This window comes from Acartia tonsa, chromosome 6 (assembly GCF_053477335.1).
Source record: "Acartia tonsa isolate MP-2025a chromosome 6, ASM5347733v1, whole genome shotgun sequence".
Lineage (NCBI taxonomy): Eukaryota > Metazoa > Arthropoda > Copepoda > Calanoida > Acartiidae > Acartia > Acartia tonsa.
In genome coordinates, this window is record NC_137265.1 from 21,967,509 (window position 1) to 21,994,886 (window position 27,378).

The 27,378-nt window shown below is 32.5% G+C and overlaps 1 protein-coding gene across 1 annotated transcript; it reads left to right on the forward strand.

The window, feature by feature from the left end:
* Window positions 1-1,026: 1,026 nt before the first annotated feature.
* Window positions 1,027-26,675, forward strand: LOC145322104 (all trans-polyprenyl-diphosphate synthase PDSS1-like). The gene is made up of 13 exons (XM_080163888.1): window positions 1,027-1,238; window positions 1,650-1,744; window positions 2,096-2,176; window positions 7,741-7,823; window positions 8,239-8,291; window positions 10,870-10,962; window positions 11,314-11,438; window positions 21,763-21,834; window positions 22,176-22,275; window positions 24,218-24,324; window positions 24,532-24,641; window positions 25,050-25,096; window positions 25,590-26,675. Exons 1-13 carry the CDS (start codon window positions 1,154-1,156, stop codon window positions 25,721-25,723), a joined length of 1,185 nt encoding a protein of 394 aa, XP_080020014.1. The 5' UTR covers window positions 1,027-1,153; the 3' UTR covers window positions 25,724-26,675.
* The last annotated feature ends 703 nt before the right edge of the window (window positions 26,676-27,378 follow it).

Sequence of the window (27,378 nt, forward strand, 5' to 3'; positions counted from 1 at the left end):
ATTTAAACTTTAAAGTTATTTTTTCAATATTTTTCCTTTTTTTATTTTATATATTTTTTTAATTGTGATTTCTCTCTCTCTCTCTCTCTTTCCGTCTCTCTCTAATTCGCCGCTCTCTCCTTTTCTCACCCACACACACACACACACACACACACTCACACTCACCACTCTGGCACATATCATACGAAGTCGGTTAGTCTGCGTTCAACATTATGTTGGACCATAACAAAAACCACTCACGCCGCATAGGAAGAAGGCTTTTTAGTAACCTACATTTACATACACAGTGATTTCTCTTTTTCTAAATTGCTAACGGCAGAAAAAAGTGATACATTTTCAAGACAATAATATAAGTTAATTTAGTATACTGTATTTAAAAAAAAACATTGTATAAATTAATGTTAGTGAATTTTTACATTTGACCTATTTATATAAATTTCAAATCTTACTATCTTGTGACAAAATCAACTATCCTTTTGGTTTTAAGAAAGTTTAACGTTTTCTCCCAGTGGTTTGTGTATTATAATCTAATTACTTTATGTTTGTTTAAAAAAACTGCTATTTTAATTATTTATGAGGGGATTTAAGGTATTTTTAGGGGTTAAAAATGTTTTCTTTTAATAAAGTAACAAAATATTTGCAATTTTACAAGCTAAAACTAGCAAGCAAAACTGTTTTTCTTTAGGGGCAGTATATTGAACGACATTTGATTATAAATAGGGAGGTTAGACTCAGTGGAGTAAGGTAGGAGGGGTGTCAACACACCCCTTACAACTATAATTAGAATGACCTGCCTACCCCCTCCCTGTTTGGTAAATCACTGTGCACGCCATTTATTAAATTCACGAAAACCTTTTCTCGTATTCATTCGAATCCGGTGGATAGGAACCGGTTCTCATCCATACGAAAAAACTATGTCTAGCATCGTATTATATCCAGCTTTCTACGAATATAAAAATGTACGATCATAAGATTAAAACCAATTTATTAGCCGGTGCCTTCGGCACCTCGGGGCTAAAAAACTGTTTTTTATCTTATAATTGTATATTTTTATATCCGCGGAAAGCCGTTTATAATACGATGCGAGAAATAACTATTCTTTCTTTCATAATAATAATTATTTCAAATTATTACAGAAAACGACTGTTTAATTATGCGGAGAGCCTTGCAACCCTTGTATCGAGGCATCACTGGAGCCATACAGTCAGCCTCGCATGCTCAAACTAGCGGCCAAACAGGTACACTTCAAAATTACATTTTTATTTTTGGTATTTTAAAATGAATTGAAATTTTCTCATTGTTTTGCAATGGATGTGTTATTTTTTGCTTAACAATTTTTAATATAACCTTAGTTTTATTACCACAGTTTTTTTAAAAAATTTAAACATAATTCTACAATATAAAGTAGTAAGGTTTATTTGTCTGGAGCTTAAGAATTCACTGATTGAGTTCTCCATTTCAAGGAACCTTTACATAGGCATGTGGTTTGGGGATATTTAATATTTGGAATAGTTCTAGGCAATTTTAATGCCATATCCATACGCCTTGAATAAATACCATGGTTGTAGCATTTAGCCTAGTTTAAATGTGTGGGTTTTTAAAAGCGGTACCTCCAACTCTCACTTTCTTATAAATATTTGTTTTTATAGTGAGATATTTGACTGGAGCCGGTGCCAAAGGAGTTGGATCAGATGGAAAACAGGATCCTACCATTCACACCCAGAAAAGACTCATTGGCTCACAGGTATAAAAAAATCCATTTTTTATAAGCTTCCTTTCAACATTTCAAGCTGCAGTGTTTTTAGCAATTCCATTTTGTCATCCTTAATTTTACAAACACAAAGAGCGTATTCTAAAAGGAAGGATACTTTCTAACTCTGCTTGTAGTTATGTATGTACATAACGCTGGTTTACTCAACTCTGGCTCTAATATTTTTGTTACATACCTAGTGCAATTTGAAGCAAGATCGCCCTATTTGTTTGCCTCTACAAACAAATAGGGCTTAAAGGCTTAAAACCATACATTGCAAAAGGTGCATAGAGTTTTATAATAATCTCCTTTTTTGTTAATTTTCTAAAATGTTTTTAATTGTAGGCCCTGGAAGAAGAACCCGTGCTATCCCCGAGTCTCATTCTTGAAACTGACCTCAGAACAATGTTCTCAGAAATTCACATGGTATGTATACAAAGGAGCTTGTTTCCGACTTGAGGGAGGAGGGAGATGTAGGTGTTTAAGATTCTTGTGGACGCCTATGGGTGTATTATGTCTTCTATTATAGACAATCTGATCCATAAGCAGCACAGTAAAAACAAGTAGTCAAATATATGTAATATTTAACTAAAATTCAAGGAATCTCAATTACCTGTACTTGATTTAATAGGAAGACACGAGGATTTTTATCACAGATGCGATTAATAATACCTGACGACAGAGATGGAAAAAAACAGGTTTTTTTTTAAAAAAGAACAAACCAGTTTGGTTTTTTTTGGTTTAAACCAGGTTTTTTTTTTTTTTTTAATAAAAACCAAGTTTTTATGGTTTTTTTTAATAACATCCAAATTATAGGCCTGTCCCCCTCTTTTTTCACCCCTCCCCCTTTTTCTCACCCCCAAAACGGGGGGGTGCCCAAATCTGCCCAAAAGGACCCGAAAAAGGGCAGCCTTACACTATGTGCCCAGCCAATGCAAAAACTCCAAGATTCCAAAAAATGCATTTTTGAATATTGACCAATTTCAAAGTTTTAGGTTAATCTTTGTCATATTTGAGAAGGATTCCCAAAGCTAGAGGTGAAAATATCAATTACTTATAATTTTACAGCTTCGAGAAGTAGCCTACCTAGATATTTAGGATTTTGTAATAAAAGCCTGACTATTGAAATTACATTTTATATGCAAACTTTAAATTATCGTCAAACTACCAAAAATTGAGCTACAATAATATACCTTTTTTGAAAACTTATTGAATATACTATACGATTTTAAATTAGTTTTTATACGTTTACTTATAAAACTTCTGAAAAAATTGATGTCAAAGCATTCCCCCTTAAAGAATCAGGATTCATAATATTTTGTAATGATACTCTCAACTTCAAATAGTTTGATCTTTTTTCAGCTAACGATGCCGCATATCAGACCTTTACACATGTTTAACCAAGGCACTCAGTGAATGAATCCCGTTGGTTTCAATGGCGGCATCGTTAGCTGAAATTTTTTTTCCGCATTTTTGTAGGAGCGGTCGGACCCATTTTATTGCATTTTTTACACACAAAAAAGACAAATAAAAATACCTTTTTTTACAAATCATTTTATCGTGATATTTATAGGTCTCGATGCAATTTTTTAATAAATCCCTTATTCTTATTGCTTAAAGTCTTTAAAGTATATCCTCCCCCCCCCCCCCCACCCTCGGAGTGTGGGGGGAGGCCCCCGATGCACACGCCTAGGAATATTCATTTAAGCTATGCAATCGAACCTGTTGCTTCTAATCAATTACCATTCTTTTTAATCAAATTAATAATATCTAAAATGTTTTAATTTGATAAAACTAAAACCTATTCCACTCCATATGCACGCCCTAAAGAATTAAAAGAGTTAAGCAAACTTGTAAAGAAACTAAAAGATTTAAGCAAATTCATTAATAAATGTATGAAGACCTAGGGATCTAAAGGGATAAGAGAATGGCAGATAAATTGATGTACATTACCAATAATGATACACAAACTTACCCTTCTGTAGATTACAATTATTGGTTGAAAAGTTATGACACTCAACTTAATAAACAAACAAGAAAATGTTATAATAAAACTTTGGGGACTAGATTGATAAACAGCCCAATGTCCCCTTCCTTCCTGATAAAGGCCCTATTGCAGACAATCAATCCTTTGATTGCAAGGCCTTTGGATTAAAGTTTTTAGTGCTTTTGGGGTGATTTGTGATATATTTGCTTTTATTTTTAAAACAAGGATTGTTTTGTCTATAAGTAGCAAAGCAATAATAACAGGTCAATTTTTTAATGAAAAAATATAGTAAAATGGGTTACCTAGGGTGAGGCGGGGCATTACCGGTAATTTTTTCGGTTTTTTGAAAAAAAAATGGGGTAAATATTAATATTTTTAAATGGGACCAAGACCATTAGAAAGCTTACGGAAAGGACTATCAGGTCCTAATAGGACGTTATCCTAGGACTTTTAGAAGTTTGTCATAACTGGACTCAAAGAAATTACCGATAAATGCCCCATGGTGGGGCATTGTGGGTAACGTCTTTTCAACCTAAAAAAAATCGATGAAAAACGGCCAGTCAAACATAAATAATCATAATTAGTATAGGTTATAGGGATTATCCACAAAAATTTTCATAAAGATCGGACTATTCCTTCTTTGTCAAAAATCATTTTTTTTAAAAGACGAGAAATTTCGATTTTTTTTTCACAAAAATTTTCTTTCAAAATAAAATTTAAATTTTTTTATAAAAAAAATCTGTTCTATTCACTTTTTGGCCTAATTCTTAAAAAGCCCATATTGAATTTTAGATTTTACCAAAGAAAACCTGAAAATTGATCTTAAAAATCGAATTTGAATTTTTTTTCGACGTTACCGAAAAATACCCCGCGCGAACTTTGGTAATTTTTGAAAAAAATATTAACTCTACATTTAAGCTCTCAACGGATTTGGAATGAGCGGGCAATTCTTAGTTCAAAAGGTTTTTACGGATCAGTTCTAGGTCTTACCAATTTTTGTGTAGGTCGATCTTTATACACATAGGTGAAAAAAATTTTGAAAAAAAATTTTTTTTGTCCGACTTTGAGACCCCAAAAGTACCCTTAAAATTTATCTCACAAAAATTTCATTTTATACTTTTTTGTAGGCAATTTAATAAGGAACAAATTTGCTTTTATGTTTTTTTTCTGTCAGTCGATTAAAACATGGAGAAAAATGTCATTTTCTGAAGGTGGGTAAAAAATTACCGGTAATGCCCCTTACCGGTTAATGCCCCGCTTGACCCTATAGGAAAATAGAAAATTATTTTACAAAATGTTTTAACATGTTTCCTTATTTATAGTTATTAATGTCAACAAATCCAGGGATCTAAAGGGATACGTTAATGGCCGATAAATTGATGAACTTATCCAACAATGATACACAAAATTACCCCTTCTGTAGATTACAATTAGTGGTTTAAACGTTTGGACATTCAACATTTGAAAAAAAAACAATTAAAATTCAGTAAAAAACCCCTAAAGTTGCTAAACCAATGGATAATAAAACGTTATTATAAAGCTTTGGGGACTAGTGTAATAAACAGCCCAATGTCCCCTCCCTCCCTGAAATAAATCAATTGATATATAAGTATTTCATTGATAATTTATTTAAGGGGGGGGGGGGGGTAAAATGTGGTGACTTGAAACACGACATACCAGCAATTTTATTTTGGGCGCTACTCCCTTAGTTTTAGAGATAATTGGGTAAAATCTTTTGGGTTGTGTCACCAATCACCCCAAGTTTTGGTATCTTTAAAAAAAACCTGAGGCGAAACCGCCGTTCAGGGCCGTTTTCCGCCACCACCAAATTTTTTTTATTGCATTTCTCGCTGAATCAGGCGATTTGGAATCATTTAAGACTGTGTTATTTTTTTCAAAAAATTTTCCCCTCAACCAACCCTGAGCTGTGGGGGACTTCATTTTCAAATTCTCATTTATCAAGGTAAATCTTAAATTCATTGCTTCTCCTGTGCTTTTAAGATATTGGATCCAAATCGTTTTAGGGTGTCACTAATCACCCAAATTTTTGATATCTTTGAGAAAAAAACGGTGGTGGGCCCGCCGTTTTTAGCCACCGCCGCCAAATTTTTTTTGCTTTTCTCGCCAAATTAGGCAATTTGAAATCATTAGAGAAAATGTTGCTTTTTTGGCGGCGGAAAATTGCTATTAACGGCGGGAGCGGCGATCCCGCCGCCGTTTTTTTAAAGATACCAAAACTTGGGGTAATTAGTGACCCAACCCAAAAGATTTTACCCAATTTGAAGCAAAATTAACAGAACTATGAGTTTTTGTTTTATATTGGAATTCTGGGCACATAGTGCCTTAAACCGCCCGCCCAAAAGCGCCTGCCAGATTTGCAACTCTGACTGACAGTTATTTACTGTATTATTTACGTTTTAAAAAGATATAACTAGAAAGATAGGCCTTTGTATAAATATTTTTTTTTAAAACCATTTAAACCATCCCACCTTGTTTTTTTTTTAAGCTTTTTTTTTGGTTTAAACCACTTGATTTAAACCACGTGGTTTTTATTTTGCCATCTCTGCCTGACGATTTTTTTCTTTGAAATATATTTCGTTGTGGAGCAGCAGTTTTTACTGATTTATATGTAATGGTTTATATAGATTTAGAACTGTTAAAAACAGGATTTAAATGCCCCTAATTTGTTTATTATTCACCATCATCTTGGTTTGTCTTGTGTCTCTGTCCGAAATTACCCTGCTTGGTCTGAAAAATACAATTTATAGGGTTGTTAAATTGTCAGAAAAGTTAACTTTGTAAATCACACATTTTGTACCTAGTTCTCAAGCTTTTGGGGTATTGAGAAATAATGATCTCACATATGACCTTACAATCAGGGATCTAAAGGCATAGAACAATGGCCAATAAGTACAGCCCCATTGATAATACACAGAATTACTTATCCTCTGGATTACAATTAGGTGCTGAAAGGTTTGGCCACATAACTTAATGAACCAACAAATTAAATTAAATAAAAGTCCTCAATGTTGTTAAGCCAACGAATAAGAACGTTATTATAAAACTTTGAGGACTAATGTAATGAACAGCCCAATGTCCTATCCCTTCATGCTTTACAATACATTTGACACACTTCTACTTCTTGAAATCTTTTTGTGAATCCCAAAAATTTGTGGTCTCCACAAGATGACTAAGATGACCTTCTTTTATAGTTTTGCATCAGATATATCATATAGTATTTGTAAATCCCCTTCAACAACTTGAATAAATGGGATTAAATGTCAGCCAAAAAGAGTGCATAAACGAAGAATTTTAAATATGCAAAGGGAGGGGGCGAAAGTGACACTTTTTGAAACCAAAACTAAAAGTTAAAGGAACTCAACTAAAAAAAGAGTTACAGGTCTGACATTTTGCATGGCAGTTGCTTTTTAGGGGTACAATATGGAACTGTAAAGAAACGGCGTCGCAACCGCCAAAAACCGCCAAGAAAAGGCAAAAAAAAATTCGGCGGGAAACGGCGGTTTTTGGCGGTTGCGCCGCCGTTTCTTCGCAGTTCCATATTTTACCCCTATAAAGCAACTGCCATGCAAAATCTCAGACCTGTAACTCTTTTTTTAGTTGAGTTCCTTTGTTTACTTTTAGTTTTGGTTTCAAAAAGTGTCACTTTCGCCTCCCCCCTTTGATAACTGGTAGCTTTGTCATATCAAGCAGAGTGGTTGGAAGCGGGGGTGGGGTAGGGTTGTTACCGAATTCAAAGCATTTAAAAACCGGACTAACGTTATTAATTATCACTAATCTTTGAATTGTGGTTTCAACACTAAATCAGTAAATTAGCCTCCACCTAGAAACGTCAAGAAATGGGTAACATCAAAAAATTAACTTTAAAATATTTCCCCTTCACAGCCCCCCCCCCCCTCCATTCCTTTAAACCCACCAAAATCGTTAAGTAAAAACCTTTAATTTAGTTAGGCTGAAACTGTTAACACTTTAACTTACTTTGAAGGAGCTGGAATCAGAATTAAGCAAGGATTCAGAACTTAAAAACATGGCCACATATTACTTTGATGGAAAAGGAAAAGCTTTGAGGTAAAAATTAAATTTCTTATCTTAAGCCAAACTATCCTACTTAAAAAATAAGAATGATAAAAAAAAAACAGGATCAAGGATGACAAAATCCATTAACGCAAAGCTGAATAAATCAGGCATTAGTGCAAACACTTTTAAAGTCAGAGAATGTTTTTGAAAGCAGGAACAAAAATGAAAAACATAATGTTTAATAAGATAATAAAGTCTTAAAAATGTACAAGTTATTAGGTAACTTAAAACCTTAAAGTTTTTATCTTACGGTTCAGGGGGTGTCAGGCAAAAAAGTCACACTTCCCCTAAATTAACAATTATAGCCATTTTTTATGGACTGATGGACGGACCGACCGACCGAACATGTCAAAAAGATTAAAAAATACACAACCATAAAAAAATATTTTTTGTTAATTTTTTTCAGACCTGTGATAGCTCTATGCATTGGACATGCTTTCAACGCTCATACAAATCAAGGTAATCTAAATTTTTTTAATGGATTTATTATTACTTGTATCTTACACCAGATTATCAGTACTTTAATAAAGTGACACTTGTTGCTGGCTAAATAGCGTTCCCATTCCCCCAGTCACCCCTAGGCACTCCAATTTCACCCCTCTTACTTGTTGACAGAACGGAACAATGAAGACAGGGGCAATAGCAACCAAAAGGGATAGTTGCATTAAGTGTATTTCAGAAAAAATATTCCAACCATAAGTTTAAAATATACCATCAAACATATATAATTTTGTATTACAATAAATAACAAGCAATTAGACATCACTAACTTAGTCGTCAAGCTGTTTTTTTTAAATAAGCCAGCTACCCATATAAATTGCATATGTCACAAGAAGTCTTGATAATTTTAAGACTACGTGTCTATAAATAGCGCAGCAATAATGAGTTTACTACATAGCATGAAATTTGTTTGGCATATTTAGTAAATGTAATGTTAAAAAAAGAAAAATAGCTGTGAATCTTTCTTAAACTATTTTTTTGCCAAATTAATATTATAGGTATAGTAATTAAGAATTAGATTTCAAAGCAATTAACGTTAACATTTTAGTTTTTGTTTTAAGCAGAATTACTTGCAATGTTTTTAATGGCCACATTATGAAATAATGCCCGACTATAAAATGCATTTTTAACTTCCGAATAATGAAAAATTATGGTCGATATCCATTATTTTGCAAATATTACAAATAAAACAACTATTTCAAATCTGGAATTGTATAAAAAATACATTAAGAGAAAACATTGATATGTTTAGATAATCTTTCATCACATGTTTTTTTTAAAGAATAAAAAATCTGCTATATGGTTAGTGGTTACCACACTATAAACAATTATTTAATAATAAAAAAAAATGAAATTCGAAGAAGAATGATCCGAAATTTATAGATCGGTTATCAGATATTAGATCATTTTTAGTTTTAATGTAAAAGTGAAATTCGCCTCAAAATTCTGTTGTCATCCTTGTTTTTTGTTTTGTTTCCAAGTTCATAAAATTCAAAGTCTCTGGGTTTTCCAGATGAAAAAAACGGCATGAAAATTGTCAAGTCACTAATTTGCACAAAATATCAGGGAGGGAGGAGACATTGGGCTTTTTATTACACTAGTCCCCAAAGTTTTATGATATTTTTTTCGTATTCGTTGGCCTACCAAAAATTAACTTTAATTAAATCTTAACTTGTTGATTCATTAAATAGAGTGGTCACACGTTTAAACCACTAATTAATCTACAGAAGGGGTAATTTTGTATAGCACCATTGGGGATGTACATCAATTTGTCGGCAATTGTCTTATTCCTTTAGATCCCTGACAAATTATTGAACATATATTGAACAAAAATTAGAACCTTAATAATTTCTGGGATTGCTATTAAAATATTAGCAAAATTTAAAATAATTCAATTAGATGAATTATTTTTACAACAATCCTATTAAATAAAGTAGTAAGCTTTTTTTGTCTGTAGCGAAGGATCTCGCTAACCTCTGAACCGATTGGGTTCTCCTTAACAAGGTAGCTTCTCATAGGTACAGGGAAGGTTTATAATTATTTTGGGGGAGGGTTTTACTAACATCCTAAGAGAAATCGCCCCTAGAAAAAAATTCCCCCCCCAAAAAAATTTTTCTTTTACTTTTTCTCTTAAAAACTAAAATAGAAATTGGGTTATCAAATTCGATTCCCCTCACTTCAAGAGCCTGAGAGTCTTCTAGGGGCGTAGCCGCTAGTATTATATAAAGTAAAAGGAGGCTCTATGATTTGATTTTGGCACTTATTTCAACACAAAGGACTATTTATTGTAATGTTTTAAAATACTAGCGGCTACGCCCCCTAGAAGCCTCTAGGGGCACTTAAGGTAGAAGGGGGAAAAGTCGACCTCATCCCATTTTAAATTTGAGTTTCAAAAGAGTAAACAAATTTTTTTGGGGGGGAGGGGGGTGAAGTTACCCTACCCAAAAATAGTTTAAAACCTTCCCAGGACCTCTAAGAAGCTTCACTGTAAAGGAGAACACTATAGGTTTAGCGGTTAGCGAGATCCTTCGTGACAGACAAAAAATGCTTACCTACTACTTTATATATTTCGATTGTTGTGGTACATAAGATAGCACACAAGAGTAAATACTAATTAAATCCGCAAATTTTCTAAATTAAAATCAAATATATAATATTACCATATCAAACAGCAACTCGATAACTATGAGCGGTCTCTTATTCTGTCATTCCGACAATGTATTATGTAAGTTAACAAGAAATTGTTTTTTTTGCAAAGGATGTAAAAGATAGGTGTAGGATGTGTAAAAATCGAATCTGCCAACTGTATTGCATGTTTGTCCATTGAGTGGTAGTCAGAAAGCTCCATAACTGCCTTTTAGTTTCTTTCATATTATACGGTTATTTCTTATAATAGGTATCTACCTTTTTTGTGTATATTTTTAAATATCCTTCGTTTCCGGCTTACAAGCAAAACTGTTTAACGACCTAGATTTATGAAAATGGTCTCTGAAAATCAGCAGTTGTTATATGTTACGTTAAAGTTTCTTTTTTTCAGAGAAAAACGCGGATCTAGTGAAGAAGCAGAGACTAGTGGCTATCATTAGTGAGATGATCCATACAGCCAGTCTTATTCATGATGATATTTTAGGTAATTAATAAATTTTCTTGCTCATTAAGATCCTAGGAATAGCTATATATTATGACTTTATATATTCTTTTTGTAATCTGTACTTTATAAACTAGATTAGGACATTTATATAAAACTTATATGACATATGACATATCAGTTTATCAGTTTGTTATTAGTTATTTATAGCCTCGTTTTATTGACAGTATTCCGCAGATAGTAAAATGAAAAAAAAATATAAGAATATTTCTAGTTTTGTTGGGCGAAACAGGTATTCTTATGGTTTTATTTTATTCTTTGAAAATTCTCCGTATGGCTCAAAACCAGTTTATATAAATCGAATTCATATAAATGTTCATTTATTTATTTTAGATCACGCAGAGACCCGGAGGGGTAGGGCAAGTGTGAATACAGTATGGACCCCGGCCAAGTCTACATTTGCTGGGGACTATGTGCTGGCAGTATGCAGTAAACTTATTGCAAGAACTAATAACCAGGTTAGTAAATTTTATTGGTTGAAAGTTATGGAACACTACTGAACCTCTTCTTGGGTATAAAAAGGCACGGAGGATTAATAAGATTACCCCATAGGTCCCCTAGAATCAAGGATGCATTATGGGGATGGGGAGGGGGGGGGGGGGGAGGGAAGCCCGGGGGGGTGTTAATATCTTATTATGCGCTAAAAGATTGCATTTAGGTACAACCTAATTATTTAAAATAGTGTAAAAAAGTGTCAATATCTCCTTAAGCTGAAAATGATAAGAAAGTTATTTTTTCACTAGGAAGCATTTTTAACACTTTTTATGTAATTTCAAAAGCTGTTAAAATTCAAGTCTTTTTAGAAAGGGGGAGGTAGGTTGTGCTAAAATTCCGTAAAGGTGTGAGTTTTAAGGGTTAAAAATAGTAGTAGAACGATAATATTCACTAAATATTTTTCACTAATATTTTTGTCTATAGTTCTTTTCAATAAGGAATACCCAATACACATATTTAATGAATATTATCGTTCTACTATTGTTTTTAAGCCTTAAAACTCTCACCTTTACTGAATTTTAGCACAACCTACCTCTCCCTTAATTATTTCAGTTACACACACTTTTTTCTAAAAAAAATAGACGTACATTAATCGTTCATTTAGTCTAGCTATTTTCAAGAATTAAGACAATTGTTTTAGTCCATGTGTTTCTGTCTAGACTCTAGACAGTATAAAAGATGGTAAATTTGGGACATGTTTTCGTTGAGATATTTGATATAATGAAGTTACTCTAAAAGATACATATGGTGGTTTTGTATTTTTGTAAAGGAATTGTGGTATTTGGGGGGGTTGATTAGATTTTTCCTCGATAAAAAAATAATAAAACTCATAAAAACGTATTTTTTAACTTTTTAACTTAAGAGATAAGACAATGGACTTTGAATCAATGTACTTCACCAATGACGAAGAACAAAATTTTCCCCTCTGTGGATCAATATTATTTTCTAAATGGTGTTTACACTACCTACTAGTTTGGAAATTAAAAATCACAATTTATTAAAAGTACCCAGAGTTTTAAAGAACACTGTTTAAACATTTGGGTACCAGTGTACTTTAGAGTCCAATGTCCTCTCCCTCCCTAAATTGTGTTAATGCTAAGAATTGTCTTAATATTATCTTGTTTTAATCAAATATTTTCACGTAAAAATTTCCGAATTGATTAACTTGACGAAAAAAGAGTTATTATGTATAGTTTACGAACATCATATAAACTGGCTATTTCTTGATTATACTCTACACAGACATGTACTTTTGAATAACAAAGTCAATAACCCCCATCCCCTCTCCCTTTTATGAACAAAAACCACTGGATGTACATAGTACATACAGGGAGGAAGGGAACGTTGTAGTGTAAATTATACTGGTAAGTAAAATTTTATAAACACGTTGTCTTATTGGTCGGAATCTTGATTGATTGATTACAATCTTGTGATTTCGAAACTTTTAAACCAAAAAGTTTTAGTCTATAGAGGGGGTAATTTTGTTAATCATCATTTGGGACGAATCATCAATGGCTATCCCTTAAGATCCCTGACGTCCATATTACCCCGCAGGAACGTATGGTCACGCTAAACTGCCAAGAAATCTAAATCTAGCTTCATCTAGAATAACCCGGGATATTGGGATAAGACAATGGTTATTAAATTATCCCCCCTCCCAAAAACTAATGTGTTAAATTTTGCTTTGTTAACTATTCTGATAAAGTAACTGGATCTATGACTGTCTGTTTGATTATATCGAAGGATCTCGCTAACCACTGAACAGATTTGGTTCCTTTACAGAGTGGCTTCTCATAAGTCCTGGTCACCATTATTATTATCTTTCTCCCTGAAAGCCAATTTTTAGAAAGAAGGGAGAAAAGTTGAAACTAAAGATGTACTTAAAATGTACCAATAGTTACACTAGTTGCCCTTAGTTTCTAGGGGAGGATGGGAAAATAGCATAGAACCATCCAAAACATTCATAAAGCTCCTAAAGAATGCATTCGAATCAGCAATATCTGAGATCTTTAGCATCAGAAAAAACCTTTTTACTTAATATTTTACTATTAAGTGTCAGAGAGGAGCTTCCAAAAGTAGTAGTTAATAAGTTGAGATTTTTTGGAATTATTAATTTTATGTTTGTTTGTTTGTCACTGTGAAACAATACGTAAATTAAAACATACTGTATTAACAAAATGATAATTAAATTTTTTTGATAAAATTTACTTTTTCCGCCATTCCTGACGTATTGTATAATTAATCAATAAACCTCCCATTTTTAACCTCTTTTTAAGAAACTTTCTTTGAAGTTTTGTACTTTAAAACCCTTTTCACAAAAAAATGTTGCTAACTCAGTCATACATGAACAAATTGTTTCAAAATATAGAAAACCTTTCAAACATAAATAAAAGTAAGAGGAATTTTAAAAAATCCTTCAAAATGCAAGGTCGAGCATTAATGAAAAAAATTCAAATTAGGGGGAATAGTCTTTCATTTGTTTGTTACTTTTGGTTAGGTTAGGTTGAATTGGGTACTATATAATGTAACTTTGTATTTTTATGACCTTCACATGAATTAGGCATAGAAAACACTACCATCACTAATAGTTTTGTAACTATTTAATAAATAAGAAGTTAGGGGCGGGTTCATTTGCTCGATAGGCACTTTGAGAAAAACACAAGAAATTTTCATTTTATTCTTATTGTAAAAAAAACATTTAATCGCAACATTTTTGTAAATAAATTGCTTTTTTTGCACGATTGATTTTTGCAACAGTAGGTAACTAATGATAAGATTTTTAATTAATGCCCTTCAGCTGTCTTATATGATTATCATAAACATAAAGAATATGTGGTCAACATCTTACATTTCTCCAGTGAACTATCTTTCAGGGATCTAAAGGGATAAGACAATGGGCGATAAATTGGTTTAAATATTGTTTATTCTTAGCATAGGCAAAATAAGGATGAGGACATCCAGGAGTAACCAAGCACAGAAAAAAATAACAAAATTTTCGACGCGCCATTTTAAATCTTTCTGACATTATACCCCTTATCCCCCCTTCATAAGAAATTTTTTTTGACGTCCTTGTGTAGAGTAGATGCGAAAGGACAAATTAAGTTAGATGAGAGGGGGGGGGGGTGGTGTTATTGTGTGATCCAATTGAAAAATGGTTTGTTTTACCAAATATGCATTGTTTGCAATAACCATTAAAATTTAATTGCTTGGTTTATTTTCCCTGATGAATGAAATGTTTTTGATAGATATATTGAATAAGAATGATGCTATTCATAGCTATGTAAAACTATAGATACACAAGTACAGTAAATCAATTTTACAGTAGGCTTAGATTCTCACAGGGAAATCTACACAAAAAAATTCAGAATTTTTCCTGTAGCTTTAAAAATGGACGGAAGGACATAGGGACGGACTTGGCAAGTAAAATATCATTAGTGAACAAATCTTTAGAAAATTATAAAAGAATCCTATTATTTTTCTTAATAATTTTCTTGTGTGTATATCAAGATCTCTAAAACCACTGAACCAATGGAGTTCTCAATTTTAAGAATGCTTTCATTAGTCTTGGTGTATTTGTAAGTCATTTGTTTAAGTTTTTGGATGGTTTTAGGATATTGTTTTGCCTCCTTACTGCCCCTCTAAATAAAAAGAACCTGAAAGCTAGTATTTCATAAATTAACGAAGTTCATGAATTGTTATAATGAAATCCAAAAATTGGCCAAGTATTGTTTTATAAATACAAATAGAAAAACAGGAATGTATGAAAAATAGTTAATCTTACTTATAAACTGTCAAAAATGCAACACTTACTCATTGTTTTACGCAAAAATTAAGAAAAATAATTGCCCTGTTTTTTTAATTAAAGAAGCTACTCTATAATTCACTTTGTCTGCCCGTCCGTCAGTTATTTCGTTACGCTTTGGTGAAAATGTGATTTTCTCGACTGCTTTAAAGACAGACAGCTAAAATTTTTAGTGAAGATTCCCATGACATACTTCTGTTGTCGGGTCATATTTCAAATGATATGAACGTAATTTTTAAGGTTTTCTGTGATTTTTTTTTCATTGTAATGAGAACTGAACATCTGCTCTATTACTCACTTTGCCTGTATGTACATTCCAGGATTTTATTTTCTTCGTTACTTATTGTTATTTTCATCCTTGTTAGTTTTATTATTTTAAAATAAAGTTGTATCATTTAAAAACTATTATTAAATGTCAAAAAAGTTGCAACCCGTGCACAATTTACGTGAAAAAATAAATCAAATATTTTTTGACATTTTTAGATATAGTTGCATCATGCTTTCATTGTTTTATATAATGGGCATTTAATCTTTAAAAAGTCATGTTTTTATTAGTGCAGCTACTCTATATTTTAAAAAATTAATCATACTTCATATGGCTTTATTTTATTTGTGATATTTATATGTATCCTATTATAAAATAGTTATTCTTTTTGACCGAGATGGCACTCTTTTTCAGTGAACATTCTTTTATATGTAGAAAAGGGTTTTAACTATGTTGGGGGAGGGTATCTCCACCCTTCCAATGAAAAATAATCCTCATAAAAAATAGTTTGCTACCTTTTGTTTTTAAAACTCAACTTGAAAATTGGGGTGGTTCGACTTTTCCTACTCCTATCGTAAGTTTTTAATATGCCGTTGGCTCCTGTTTGACAGAGCTGCTCTCTATATAATTTCCACACACTGCTTTGTGTGACTTATTTTCTCTTTTATTACTATACATGTAGTTAATTGCTTATTGATATATTATAGTTGCTGCGCTACCTATGAATTTATATATTTGTATTTCATGTAATGGATGAGAAAATTTAAGTTATCATCCTCTAGTACATTTTAAACGTAAATGCACCGGTATCCTGGATAGGAAACAGGTTTTTTTTGACATACGTCTCACAAGATCTATGTAGTCATGACCGGGAGACGATGACGGTTCAGTACATGACTTTCGTTAAATCACAGCTGATCATTTTTGTGGATTTTTTTAAAAATTACTTTTTTACCCAAAATTTCATAGTTTTTCCCAAAAAAATCTCAATTTTCTCACATTTGCTGCTTAGTTAGCCTAAATTTACGCAAAAAAAGTATAATAAGTAACAGCTGTACTGAAGATTGTGCTATCGCCTATAACAAGATCTTTCAGAATCAATGGAATAAGATTTGTAGTCTAGAAATTGAGTAAGAGTTATTTATTTTGAATTAATGTTCAACAATAAATTTGCAGGTCAGAACTGCTTCTGGCCTCCATAGGCTTTCACCTGGCTATAACATGATTCAATCTTGTTTAAACTTCTTGTTTAAAAAGACTTTGAAGTTACCATCCCTGTCTTTCAACTTTAACAAGTATGCCTCATAATACTGTCCACTTAACAGGGTACCTCTCTCCACCCTGTTATAGCCAGACCTCTATTCTAGCTGGCTGACATGTTTCAGCCAGCCTATAAATCTTGATGGAAGTCAGTTTAGAATTCTGACCTTGTTGGTTAATCAACAATTTCACACACTTTTGACTCTTTCTTCAAAGTTCTTGTCAACTTCCCTTTATGGTACTTGTTTGCTATTGAACTTGTGGCTTGACTTTAGCCATATAAAGGGATAACCTCAAGATTAAGAATAAAATTTCAAGTATTATTACTTTTTACTTCCTATGGTTTCCTATGAACCAGCTACTGTCATGAGATATCTTTCATGGGTGAAAGCCTAGACTGTTATGCATCTAGCTACATGGTCTTTAAGACTCCCTTGCCTTATTTACTTCAGCTAAGAGCTCATATCCTCTCATTCTCTATTACTTAGAAATTCACCATGGTTTCCGCCTACTCTGCTGATTGAAAGTCTATGATGGTGGGTCTATGATTCCAAATTTAACACCACTTGATAGACAAACTGCCCTTTATTCTTGCTTTGCTAATCCTACATTTTGGTCTTCCTGTTTAACACCTTCCTAGGTCCCTTTACTACTGGTAGCTTTTAGGAAGGGTAGTATTGATCTGCTTAGGACAAAGAACTTGCCTGTGTTATTTCGAATTGGATTTTAAAGTCGCCATTGGAACCCACACTTGAATAAAATCCAGTTATGATCATGTAACCAGCATTCACATTCACTCTAGTAATAAGCTACTATTATTTTCTTCAAGCTACGAGCCAAGTGCTTTCCTGTCAGTTAGCTGCTCTTACATTTATGAGTCATATCAACATAATGTTTGAATACACTAACTTGCAAATTATCCATCCATCTTAGAATGAATCCAATATGTATCTATAATCATTATGTAGGTTCACCTATGAAAACCTTCCAAGGTTCTCACTATGACATTTAATCAGTAGTAAAGACAAGTAGTGTGTACAAAAGGCAGAGACTCAATCAAGACCAGCTATTGACTGGTCTTTACAAGGATTCCAAGTTCATGTCAAACCCTTACAAGTGATAATCCCACTTGTTAAATATATTAACCTTCTGCCAAGCTCTTTTGAACCAGGGACTGGTTGTATATTCAATTGTAGCCTGGTATATATGGTAATATAGGACTTTGAACATGGCAACTGTGGTTATGGATATATGTTATACCCCAAGCAGATATTGTTTTGATGTTGAGACATCAAATCAGCCAGAAACCAATATTGAGCAGGATAAATTGTTAATATTTCAAGGAAACTTGGAACAGAATCATTGCTGGTTCTGAAGCATGTTTGTGTTAACTTCATTAGGAACCTCAAAGGGAGGTCTTTTCACAGTCTGAAACTATGTTTTAACAATATAATATGTCATGAGGCATGCAACAGGGAGATGAAATATTTTTTAAAAGTTAATTACAAGAGCTGTTTAGACATCAATTCAAATATTTACTTCAAATAACTCTTATTTCATTTCTAGGCTACAAATCTTAGATTATTCAAGATCCTTAAAGATTTTGTAATTGATGATAACACAGTCCTTAGTTTAGCTGTATTTATTATACACAATTTTCTTGCGTAAATTTAGGTTTACTAAGCTGCAAATGTGAGAAAATTGTGATTTTTTTGGGAAAAACTATGAAAATTTGGGTATAAAAGTAATTTTCAAAAAAATCCACAAAAATGATCAGCTGTGATTTAACAAAAGTCATGTACTGAACCATCATTGTCTCCCGGTCATGACTACATAGGTCTTGTAAGACGTATGTCAAAAAAAACCTGTTTCCTATCCAGGACACCGGTGAATGTTAATTACATCAGAAAAAATGAAAAATTGCTCGTTAAGAAAGTAATTTAAAAATCAGCACCCAGTTTTGTGGAGAATCAAAAAAGGTTTTGCTTGTGCTTTATTTAATACTAGCGGCTACGCCCCTAGAAGCCTCTAGGGACACTTAAGGTAGAAAAACCGACCTCATCCCATTTTAAATTTGAGTTTACAAAATAGTAAAAATTATTATTGGGGGGGGGGGGGAGAGGGGTGAAGACACCCTTCCCAAAAATAGTTCAAAACCTTCACAGGACCTATAAGAAGCTTTACTGTAAAGGAGAACAATATCGGTTCAGCGGTTAGCGATATCCTTCGGGACAGACAAAAAACGCTTACTACTTTATATAATAGGATTCTAATCCAAGGACTTAATAAGATACTTTTTTTAATAGGGACTCTGTATTTAAAGGGGTTGAAGATAGTCTAAATCGTCATTGGAAGAGTGAAGTCTCCCTAAATTTGAGAACCCAATCTGTTTTCTCCTTGCAAAAGTATAATGTTTAAAATGTTTTCTAAGATTACTAGATACAAAAGTTTTAGAAGAAGCATCTCCAATTATCAATATGTCCTTAAACAATATCATGTATATAAGCAATTCTGCAACAAGTTTATACCCAATTATGATTACACATTTAAATTAATATTTGCTTATTAATTTTTGACACAAAATGTTCATGTTCGTTTGTTCTACCGTTTAATTTCAGAGCTTTGATTTTATGGATGTTGCCATCCTTTTTATGGTAATAAACATAATTGCAAGAATGACAAAGATAAATTCATATTTGCGTTCTAGAAGCAAAAACATAACACTTAAATCAAACAAGGATGACAACATCCATAAGTAGCAAAGCATAAAAAATCATGGATGGGAATACGGACATTAGACAAGGAGATTTCAAGAGAATTTATTGAAATCAAGAACCACGGAACCTTTTATCACATCACAAAACCTTCCTCACATACTTTTGTATGATGACTGATAAACCAACGGACAAAGGGAATTACACAAAAGATGTTCATTAGTATAAAGAATCTACGGACTGACTGACGAAATAAGTTTATTATAAAGTAGCCTTGCTACTACTAAAACGCAAATAGTTTGAGACAGGTTTGAATTATCATTAGAAGAGTTAAAATACATGTTGTCATCTGGGGCCTAAAGAACCTCATAGTATAAATAAATTTTGTCATCTGGGGACTAGAGAACCTAATAGTATGAAATACTTTTTGTCATCTGGGGCCTAGAGAACCCCGGCCATGACATGAAATTTTCATACCTACAAACATCATAATTATGCGCTATTATAAGCGGAGTTACCTTATCATTGCGTCTGTTCGCCTGTCCATCAGTCTGGATGGCTCTATGTGGGTATTGTGAATTTTCGGCTGCTAACTTTTATAGGAAATTTTTTTACCTATCTAATTTAGGGACACTTTTCTGACTTTTGAATGGTTAGATACCTAGAAGGGTGTATCGACCCCCTAACACTAAAAATACACCCCTCTTTTTATCTGTAATAATCCCCTTGCATCCTGTCGGTTTTGATTCAGGGGGGATGTCAAAAATAGAGGATTGTCAAAATTTTAGCACCTCCTTAGCAAAACTGTTTGCACGTCACTGTTTGACACTATTTATTATGTTAGGGAAATAAAAACTCTTGTCCAATATGTTGACACTCTTTATTATGTTTAGGAAGTAATAACTCTATTGTCTAATATGTTGACACTCTTTATTATGTTTAGAAAGTAATAACTCTATTGTCTAATATGTTGACACTCTTTATTATGTTTAGGAAGTAATAACTCTATTGTCCAATATGTTGACACTCTTTATTATGTTTAGGAAGTAATAACTCTATTGTCTAATATGTTGACACTCTTTATTATGTTTAGGAAGTAATAACTCTATTCTCTAATATGTTGACACTCTTTATTATGTTTAGGAAGTAATAACTCTATTGTCTAATATGTTGACACTCTTTATTATGTTTAAGAAGTAATAACTCTATTGTCTAATATGTTGACACTCTTTATTATGTTTAGGAAGTAATAACTCTATTGTCTAATATGTTGACACTCTTTATTAAGTTTAGAAAGTTATAACTCTATTGTCTAATATTTTGACACTCTTTATTATGTTTAGGAAGTAATAACTCTATTGTCTAATATGTTGACACTCTTTATTACGTCTAGGAAGTAATAACTATATTGCCTAATATGTTGCCACTCTTTATTAAGTTTAGAAAGTAATAACTCTGTTGTCCAATATGTTGACACTCTTTATTATGTTTAGGAAGTAATAACTCTATTGTCTAATATGTTGACACTCTTTATTACGTCTAGGAAGTAATAACTATATTGCCTAATATGTTGCCACTCTTTATTATGTTCATTAAGTAAAAACTCTATTGTCTAATATGTTGACACTCTGAATTATGTTTAGAAAGTAATAACTCTATTGTTTAATATGTTGACACTCTTTATTATGTTTAGAAAGTAATAACTCTATTCTCTATTATTTTGACACTCTTTATTATGTTAAGGAAGTAATAACTCTATTGTCTAATATGTTGACACTCTTTATTATGTTTAGGAAGTAATAACTCTATTGTCTAATATGTTGACACTCTTTATTATGTTAAGGAAGTAATAACTCTATTGTCTAATATGTTGCCACTCTTTATTATGTTCATTAAGTAAAAACTCTATTGTCTAATATGTTGACACTCTGTATTATGTTTAGAAAGTAATAACTCTATTGTTTAATATGTTGACACTCTTTATTATGTTTAGAAAGTAATAACTCTATTCTCTAATATTTTGACACTCTTTATTATGTTAAGGAAGTAATAACTCTATTGTCTAATATGTTGACACTCTTTATTATGTTTAGGAAGTAATAACTCTATTGTCTAATATGTTGACACTCTTTATTATGTTAAGGAAGTAATAACTCTATTGTCTAATATGTTGACACTCTTTATTATGTTTAGGAAGTAATAATAACTCTATTGTCTAATGTACTAACACTCTTTGTTTATTTTAGGAAGTAATAACTCTATTGTCGAATGTGTTGACAGATCTGGTGCATGGAGAACTCATGCAGATGCAGAATAAGGTAAATCATACAGTAGCGTCGCTGCCCAATTGTTCTTTTGAAAGTTTGTGCTATAGGGTTCTTATTGGATGGGACAATAAAGGTCCCTCCAATTATTATATGTACATTAAGATTTTTTTGAACGACCACATCGTTTTTTATCTAACACATGGCAGAACCCGTTATTTACTTTAGAACCAGTATAATGTAAGGACTAATATCCTATACAGCTCTAGTTTTTCCTTAGTACTATTAATTTGTTTGCAGTCTTTTTAAATAAAAGATTATGTCTTTACTTAAACATATATTCATTTAATATTAAGAATTATTATGGCTTATGATTAAAAGTTATATATTTTTAGAAAGAGGAAGATGAAAGGTTCCAAGACTACATTGACAAATCATTCAACAAGACAGCCAGTCTCATGGCATACTCATGTCAAGCTAATGCTGTATTATCAGGTAAATATTCAACAAGACAGCCAGTCTCATGGCATACTCATGTCAAGCTAATGCTGTATTATCAGGTAAATATTCAACAAGACAGCCAGTCTCATGGCATACTCATGTCAAGCTAATGCTGTATTATCAGGTAAATATTCAACAAGACAGCCAGTCTCATGGCATACTCATGTCAAGCTAATGCTGTATTATCAGGTAAATATTCAACAAGACAGCCAGTCTCATGGAATACTCATGCCAAGCTAATGCTGTATTATCAGGTAAATATTCAACAAGACAGCCAGTCTCATGGCATACTCATGTCAAGCTAATGCTGTATTATCAGGTAAATATTCAACAAGACAGCCAGTCTCATGGCATACTCATGTCAAGCTAATGCTGTATTATCAGGTAAATATTCAACAAGACAGCCAGTCTCATGGCATACTAATGTCAAGCTAATGCTGTATTATCAGGTAAATATTCAACAAGACAGCCAGTCTCATGGCATACTTATGCAAAGCTAATGCTGTATTATCGGGTAAATATTCAACAATACAGCCAGTCTCATGGCATACTCATGTCAAGCTAATGCTGTATTATCAGGTAAATATTCAACAAGACAGCCAGTCTCATGGCATACTCATGTCAAGCTAATGCTGTATTATCAGGTAAATATTCAACAAGACAGCCAGTCTAATGGCATACTCATGTCAAGCTAATGCTGTATTAGCAGTTAAATATTCAACAAGACAGCCAGTCTCATGGCATACTAATGTCAAGCTAATGCTGTATTATCAGGTAAATATTCAACAAGACAGCCAGTCTCATGGCATACTCATGTCAAGCTAATGCTGTATTATCAGGTAAATATTCAATAAGACAGCCAGTCTCATGGCATACTTATGCAAAGCTAATGCTGTATTACCGGGTAAATATTCAACAATACAGCCAGTATCATGGCATACTCATGTCAAGCTAATGCTGTATTATCAGGTAAATATTCAATAAGACAGCCAGTCTCATGGCATACTTATGCAAAGCTAATGCTGTATTACCGGGTAAATATTCAACAATACAGCCAGTCTCATGGCATACTCATGTCAAGCTAATGCTGTATTATAAGATAAATATTCAACAAGACAGCCAGTCTCATGGCATACTTATGCAAAGCTAATGCTGTATTACCGGGTAAATATTCAACAATACAGCCAGTCTCATGGCATACTCATGTCAAGCTAATGCTGTATTATCAGGTAAATATACAACAACACAGCCAGTCTCATGGCATACTTATGCAAAGCTAATGCTGTATTATCGGGTAAATATTCAACAATACAGCCAGTCTCATGGCATACTCATGTCAAGCTAATGCTGTATTATAAGATAAATATTCAACAAGACAGCCAGTCTCATGGCATACTCATGTCAAGCTAATGCTGTATTATCAGGTAAATATTCAACAAGACAGCCAGTCTCATGGCATACTCATGTCAAGCTAATGCTGTATTATCAGGTAAATATTCAACAAGACAGCCAGTCTAATGGCATACTCATGTCAAGCTAATGCTGTATTAGCAGTTACATATTCAACAAGACAGCCAGTCTCATGGCATACTAATGTCAAGCTAATGCTGTATTATCAGGTAAATATTCAACAAGACAGCCAGTCTCATGGCATACTCATGTCAAGCTAATGCTGTATTATCAGGTAAATATTCAACAAGACAGCCAGTCTCATGGCATACTCATGTCAAGCTAATGCTGTATTATAAGATAAATATTCAACAAGACAGCCAGTCTCATGGCATACTCATGCCAAAAATTATGTTTTAGGATTTATTTTTTATTTTATTACAAAAAGTATATTGTTAGAAAAATATAATTTACATCAGAGGTTGCGTGAATCTTGCAAATAAAATTTTCTAGCTAATTTTGGTATTTAATACTTTTTTATATTTAGGTGCAACTAAAGAGGAGTGTAATTCTGCATTCAAGTATGGCAAACACATTGGAATAAGCTTCCAGCTGGTTGATGATCTCCTAGACTTTGTCTCGTCAGCTGATCTGGTTAGATTTTGTTTTTTTTATTTGATACATGTGATCATGAAGAAAAAATTTCAACTGCAGTGCCCTAACCCTGTTCCCAATGTAACCCAACCATAGGTAATATACTATCAAATGAAAACTACCCTCCCTCCCTCTTTTTTAAATTAATCTCCAGCTAGGGTTAGCCACTGCTCCTGTACTCTTTGTATGATAACTATTTTATTTTAGTTGGGTAAACCAGCTGCAGCTGATCTCCAGCTAGGGTTAGCCACTGCTCCTGTACTCTTTGCTTGTAAGAAGTTCCCGGAATTGAATCAGTTGATCAGTAGACGATTCAGGTGAGCTCAAAATTCTTTTGGAGACAGCTTAAAAGTTTTTTTGGGAAATAATAAGACTACCTATGGTCTATGTATGTTTGTAGCACTGATTCTGTGAAATAAAAATTCAATTGCACTTGAAGATTTAAAGTAAAAATCATTTGGTCAATATTGGTAAGTGTAATATACTACCTTTAGTCAAACTACTAATCTCTTATTGAACCAACACAGCTATATCTAAAATTGTCTGGAATAGCAAGTCTCAACAATGAAGACGGTAATATGCTATCAAAAAAATATTAACGCGCGTCTTCACTAATCTTGTTCATCCTGTTCCTTTGGCGGTTTAGATTATTTGGGGGCCAGGTTTTGACATTTTCTATTGCAATTTGACCATGAAAGTCTTTATAACATCAATAATGTTTTCAGTGAGCCTGGGGATGTTGAGTATGCCTATGAATGTGCAATTAAGTCAGGTAAGTTTTGATTTAGTTTATGGCGGGATGGAATAGTGAACGGTAAATTATTACTGTACCCAAAGTTTTGTAATCCTGCCCTCTTGTTCTCTGGCTTAATAATAATTGATTTTGATTGGTTGGTCCAAATTAGCAGTGTCAAATGTAAAATTAATTTAAAATTGAAGAATCTTTTGGAATGTACAATACATAAATGTAATAATGTAAATCATAGAACAATACTTAAATTATTACAATTCTAAGCCTAAAATTTTTTTTATAAAATATATACATACATTGTATGTACATTATGTAATATATGATATATTATGTATACAAAAATGGATTTATTATTACTTAGATCTTACAAACTCTTTCCTTCTACTAGATGAACAAACTGACAGATAAATTGCCGACAATTTTCCCCCTGTCATAATATCCACATATAAACTATATCCATTTAGACAATTGGCTGTAAGAATATGGTAGTAATACTAACTCTGTTACTTTCCAGGTCTAGAAGAGACACGCGAGCTGGCCAGGAACCATTCCCAAGAGGCCATGGATAACCTGGCGGGGATCAAGGACTCACTATTCAAGAGGACACTTGCACACCTCTGCCATACTGTTACCACCAGAATCAAATAAGAAAATATAAAAATTTTATCAACTATTGTAAATCATGTAATATGTATAACCAACATCTGAATTAATTTAAATAAAAATATTTAGTAATTTCAGCTATTTTGGGCTAATTACCATAGTATTCTCCCCAAAATCAGCTTAATTTTCGAATTTAAAAAAAAATTATTTAAATTGTTGGTTAAAGCTGATTGTAGGTATGTTAATGTTTTATCCTAAAATTTAGATGTTTCTTTGTTTTATTAAAGTTCATCATATTTTTTCAAAACATTTCCAATAAATAATGTTTTGAGAATAAATTTAAGCAGATTTTAAAATTTTATAATTGAATGTATATAGTCTGATTGCAAAAAATGAAATGTAAATAAAAATGAATATAAGTTTCAGCAGTCAAAATAAAATAAATGGATTATATCATATTATCTACTATGAATTCGATCTATGTTATGAAAATGAAATCAGTGTGATATAAAATATGCAATATGCATAATAGTTGTTTTTATCTCGCCTATTAAAGACAGCTTTCCGTGGATATTAAAATGAAAAGTTAAAAGATTAAAACAGTTTTTAAGGCTCGAGTGGTCAAAGGCTTGGCTAACAATTAAGACATTTATTTCATGACTTTTTATTTTATTATTCGGAGAAAATTGTCTGTAATTCTATGTTAATCATGATTTTTCAGTATAGCTGTGAACCGGAACTAATCCAACGGATAGTAATCGGTTTGGAAGCTATACTGGAAATATGTGTTTTGGTGATCTATCCCGAATTGTAATAATGTATACCTCTAATAAAGGAAAAGTAGAAGGCTTCTAAAAAATACAACCAAAGTGGAGTGTTATATGCGCTTTTTCAAATGATTTTTAGAAACCAATTATTTTGTATGTATTTTTAATAAGTATATACCATCATGTATCTTTTAAATTTGTATATCTAAATAAAGGATTATGTAATTTAAGTTTTTTTATTGATTGATTGATTAGGTAGGTATAGTTACTAAGGATTCAGAACTAAGTCGTAATATAGTAGGTTAAGACACTTTTGTATAGCCAGTTGAACCAGCTTAAGCTCGACCGACGTTCAAGCACTTGACCCGCTATCTTATGAGAGCTCCTCATTATTACCTCACCCTCGCCGAGTAGTTTGCTGCTTGGTTATAAATCTGAGTATGAACGTAGATGTCATTGTCCATCCATGCTGTGATCTTGAGGCATAAGAAAATACAAGATGAATTTATATAAATCCCCCTTGATGATGACAAAATTACCCTTTTTGTCATTTATTTGTTTGTTGAAAAACTGATAGTTTGAACCAAAATATCAAGATTTAAGTGCCCAAGATTTCTATTCAACGAATAAGAGAACATGTTTATAAAACTTTAGGTACTAGTAAAATTTACAGCCCATGGTTCCTTCCTTCCCTGCCATCCATGCAAATATGTTGAGGAATTGGAATTAGCTAGCATGTGTGATTGTAGGGGTTGGTATTGTAGTTTACCAGAGCATCAGCTTCAGGAACGAACTTACTAATAAATAAAGACAATCGCAGCAATCTAAATTGAGGACAAAATTTTCCCTGTCAAAATATAATGGTTATGGTTAATTTATCAACAAATTTGTTATCTATATTGAATAGCAAGTGGTAAAATCTCCCAATTTCTA

Excerpts from the sequence above, each read along its gene's own strand:
- LOC145322104 (XM_080163888.1), top strand. The coding sequence starts at position 1,154 with ATGCGGAGAGCCTTGCAACCCTTGTATCGAGGCATCACTGGAGCCATA. Across the intron at positions 22,276-24,217 it reads AGCTAATGCTGTATTATCAG|GTGCAACTAAAGAGGAGTGT; the intron begins GTAAATATTCAA and ends TTTTATATTTAG. Across the intron at positions 24,642-25,049 it reads TTGATCAGTAGACGATTCAG|TGAGCCTGGGGATGTTGAGT; the intron begins GTGAGCTCAAAA and ends TAATGTTTTCAG.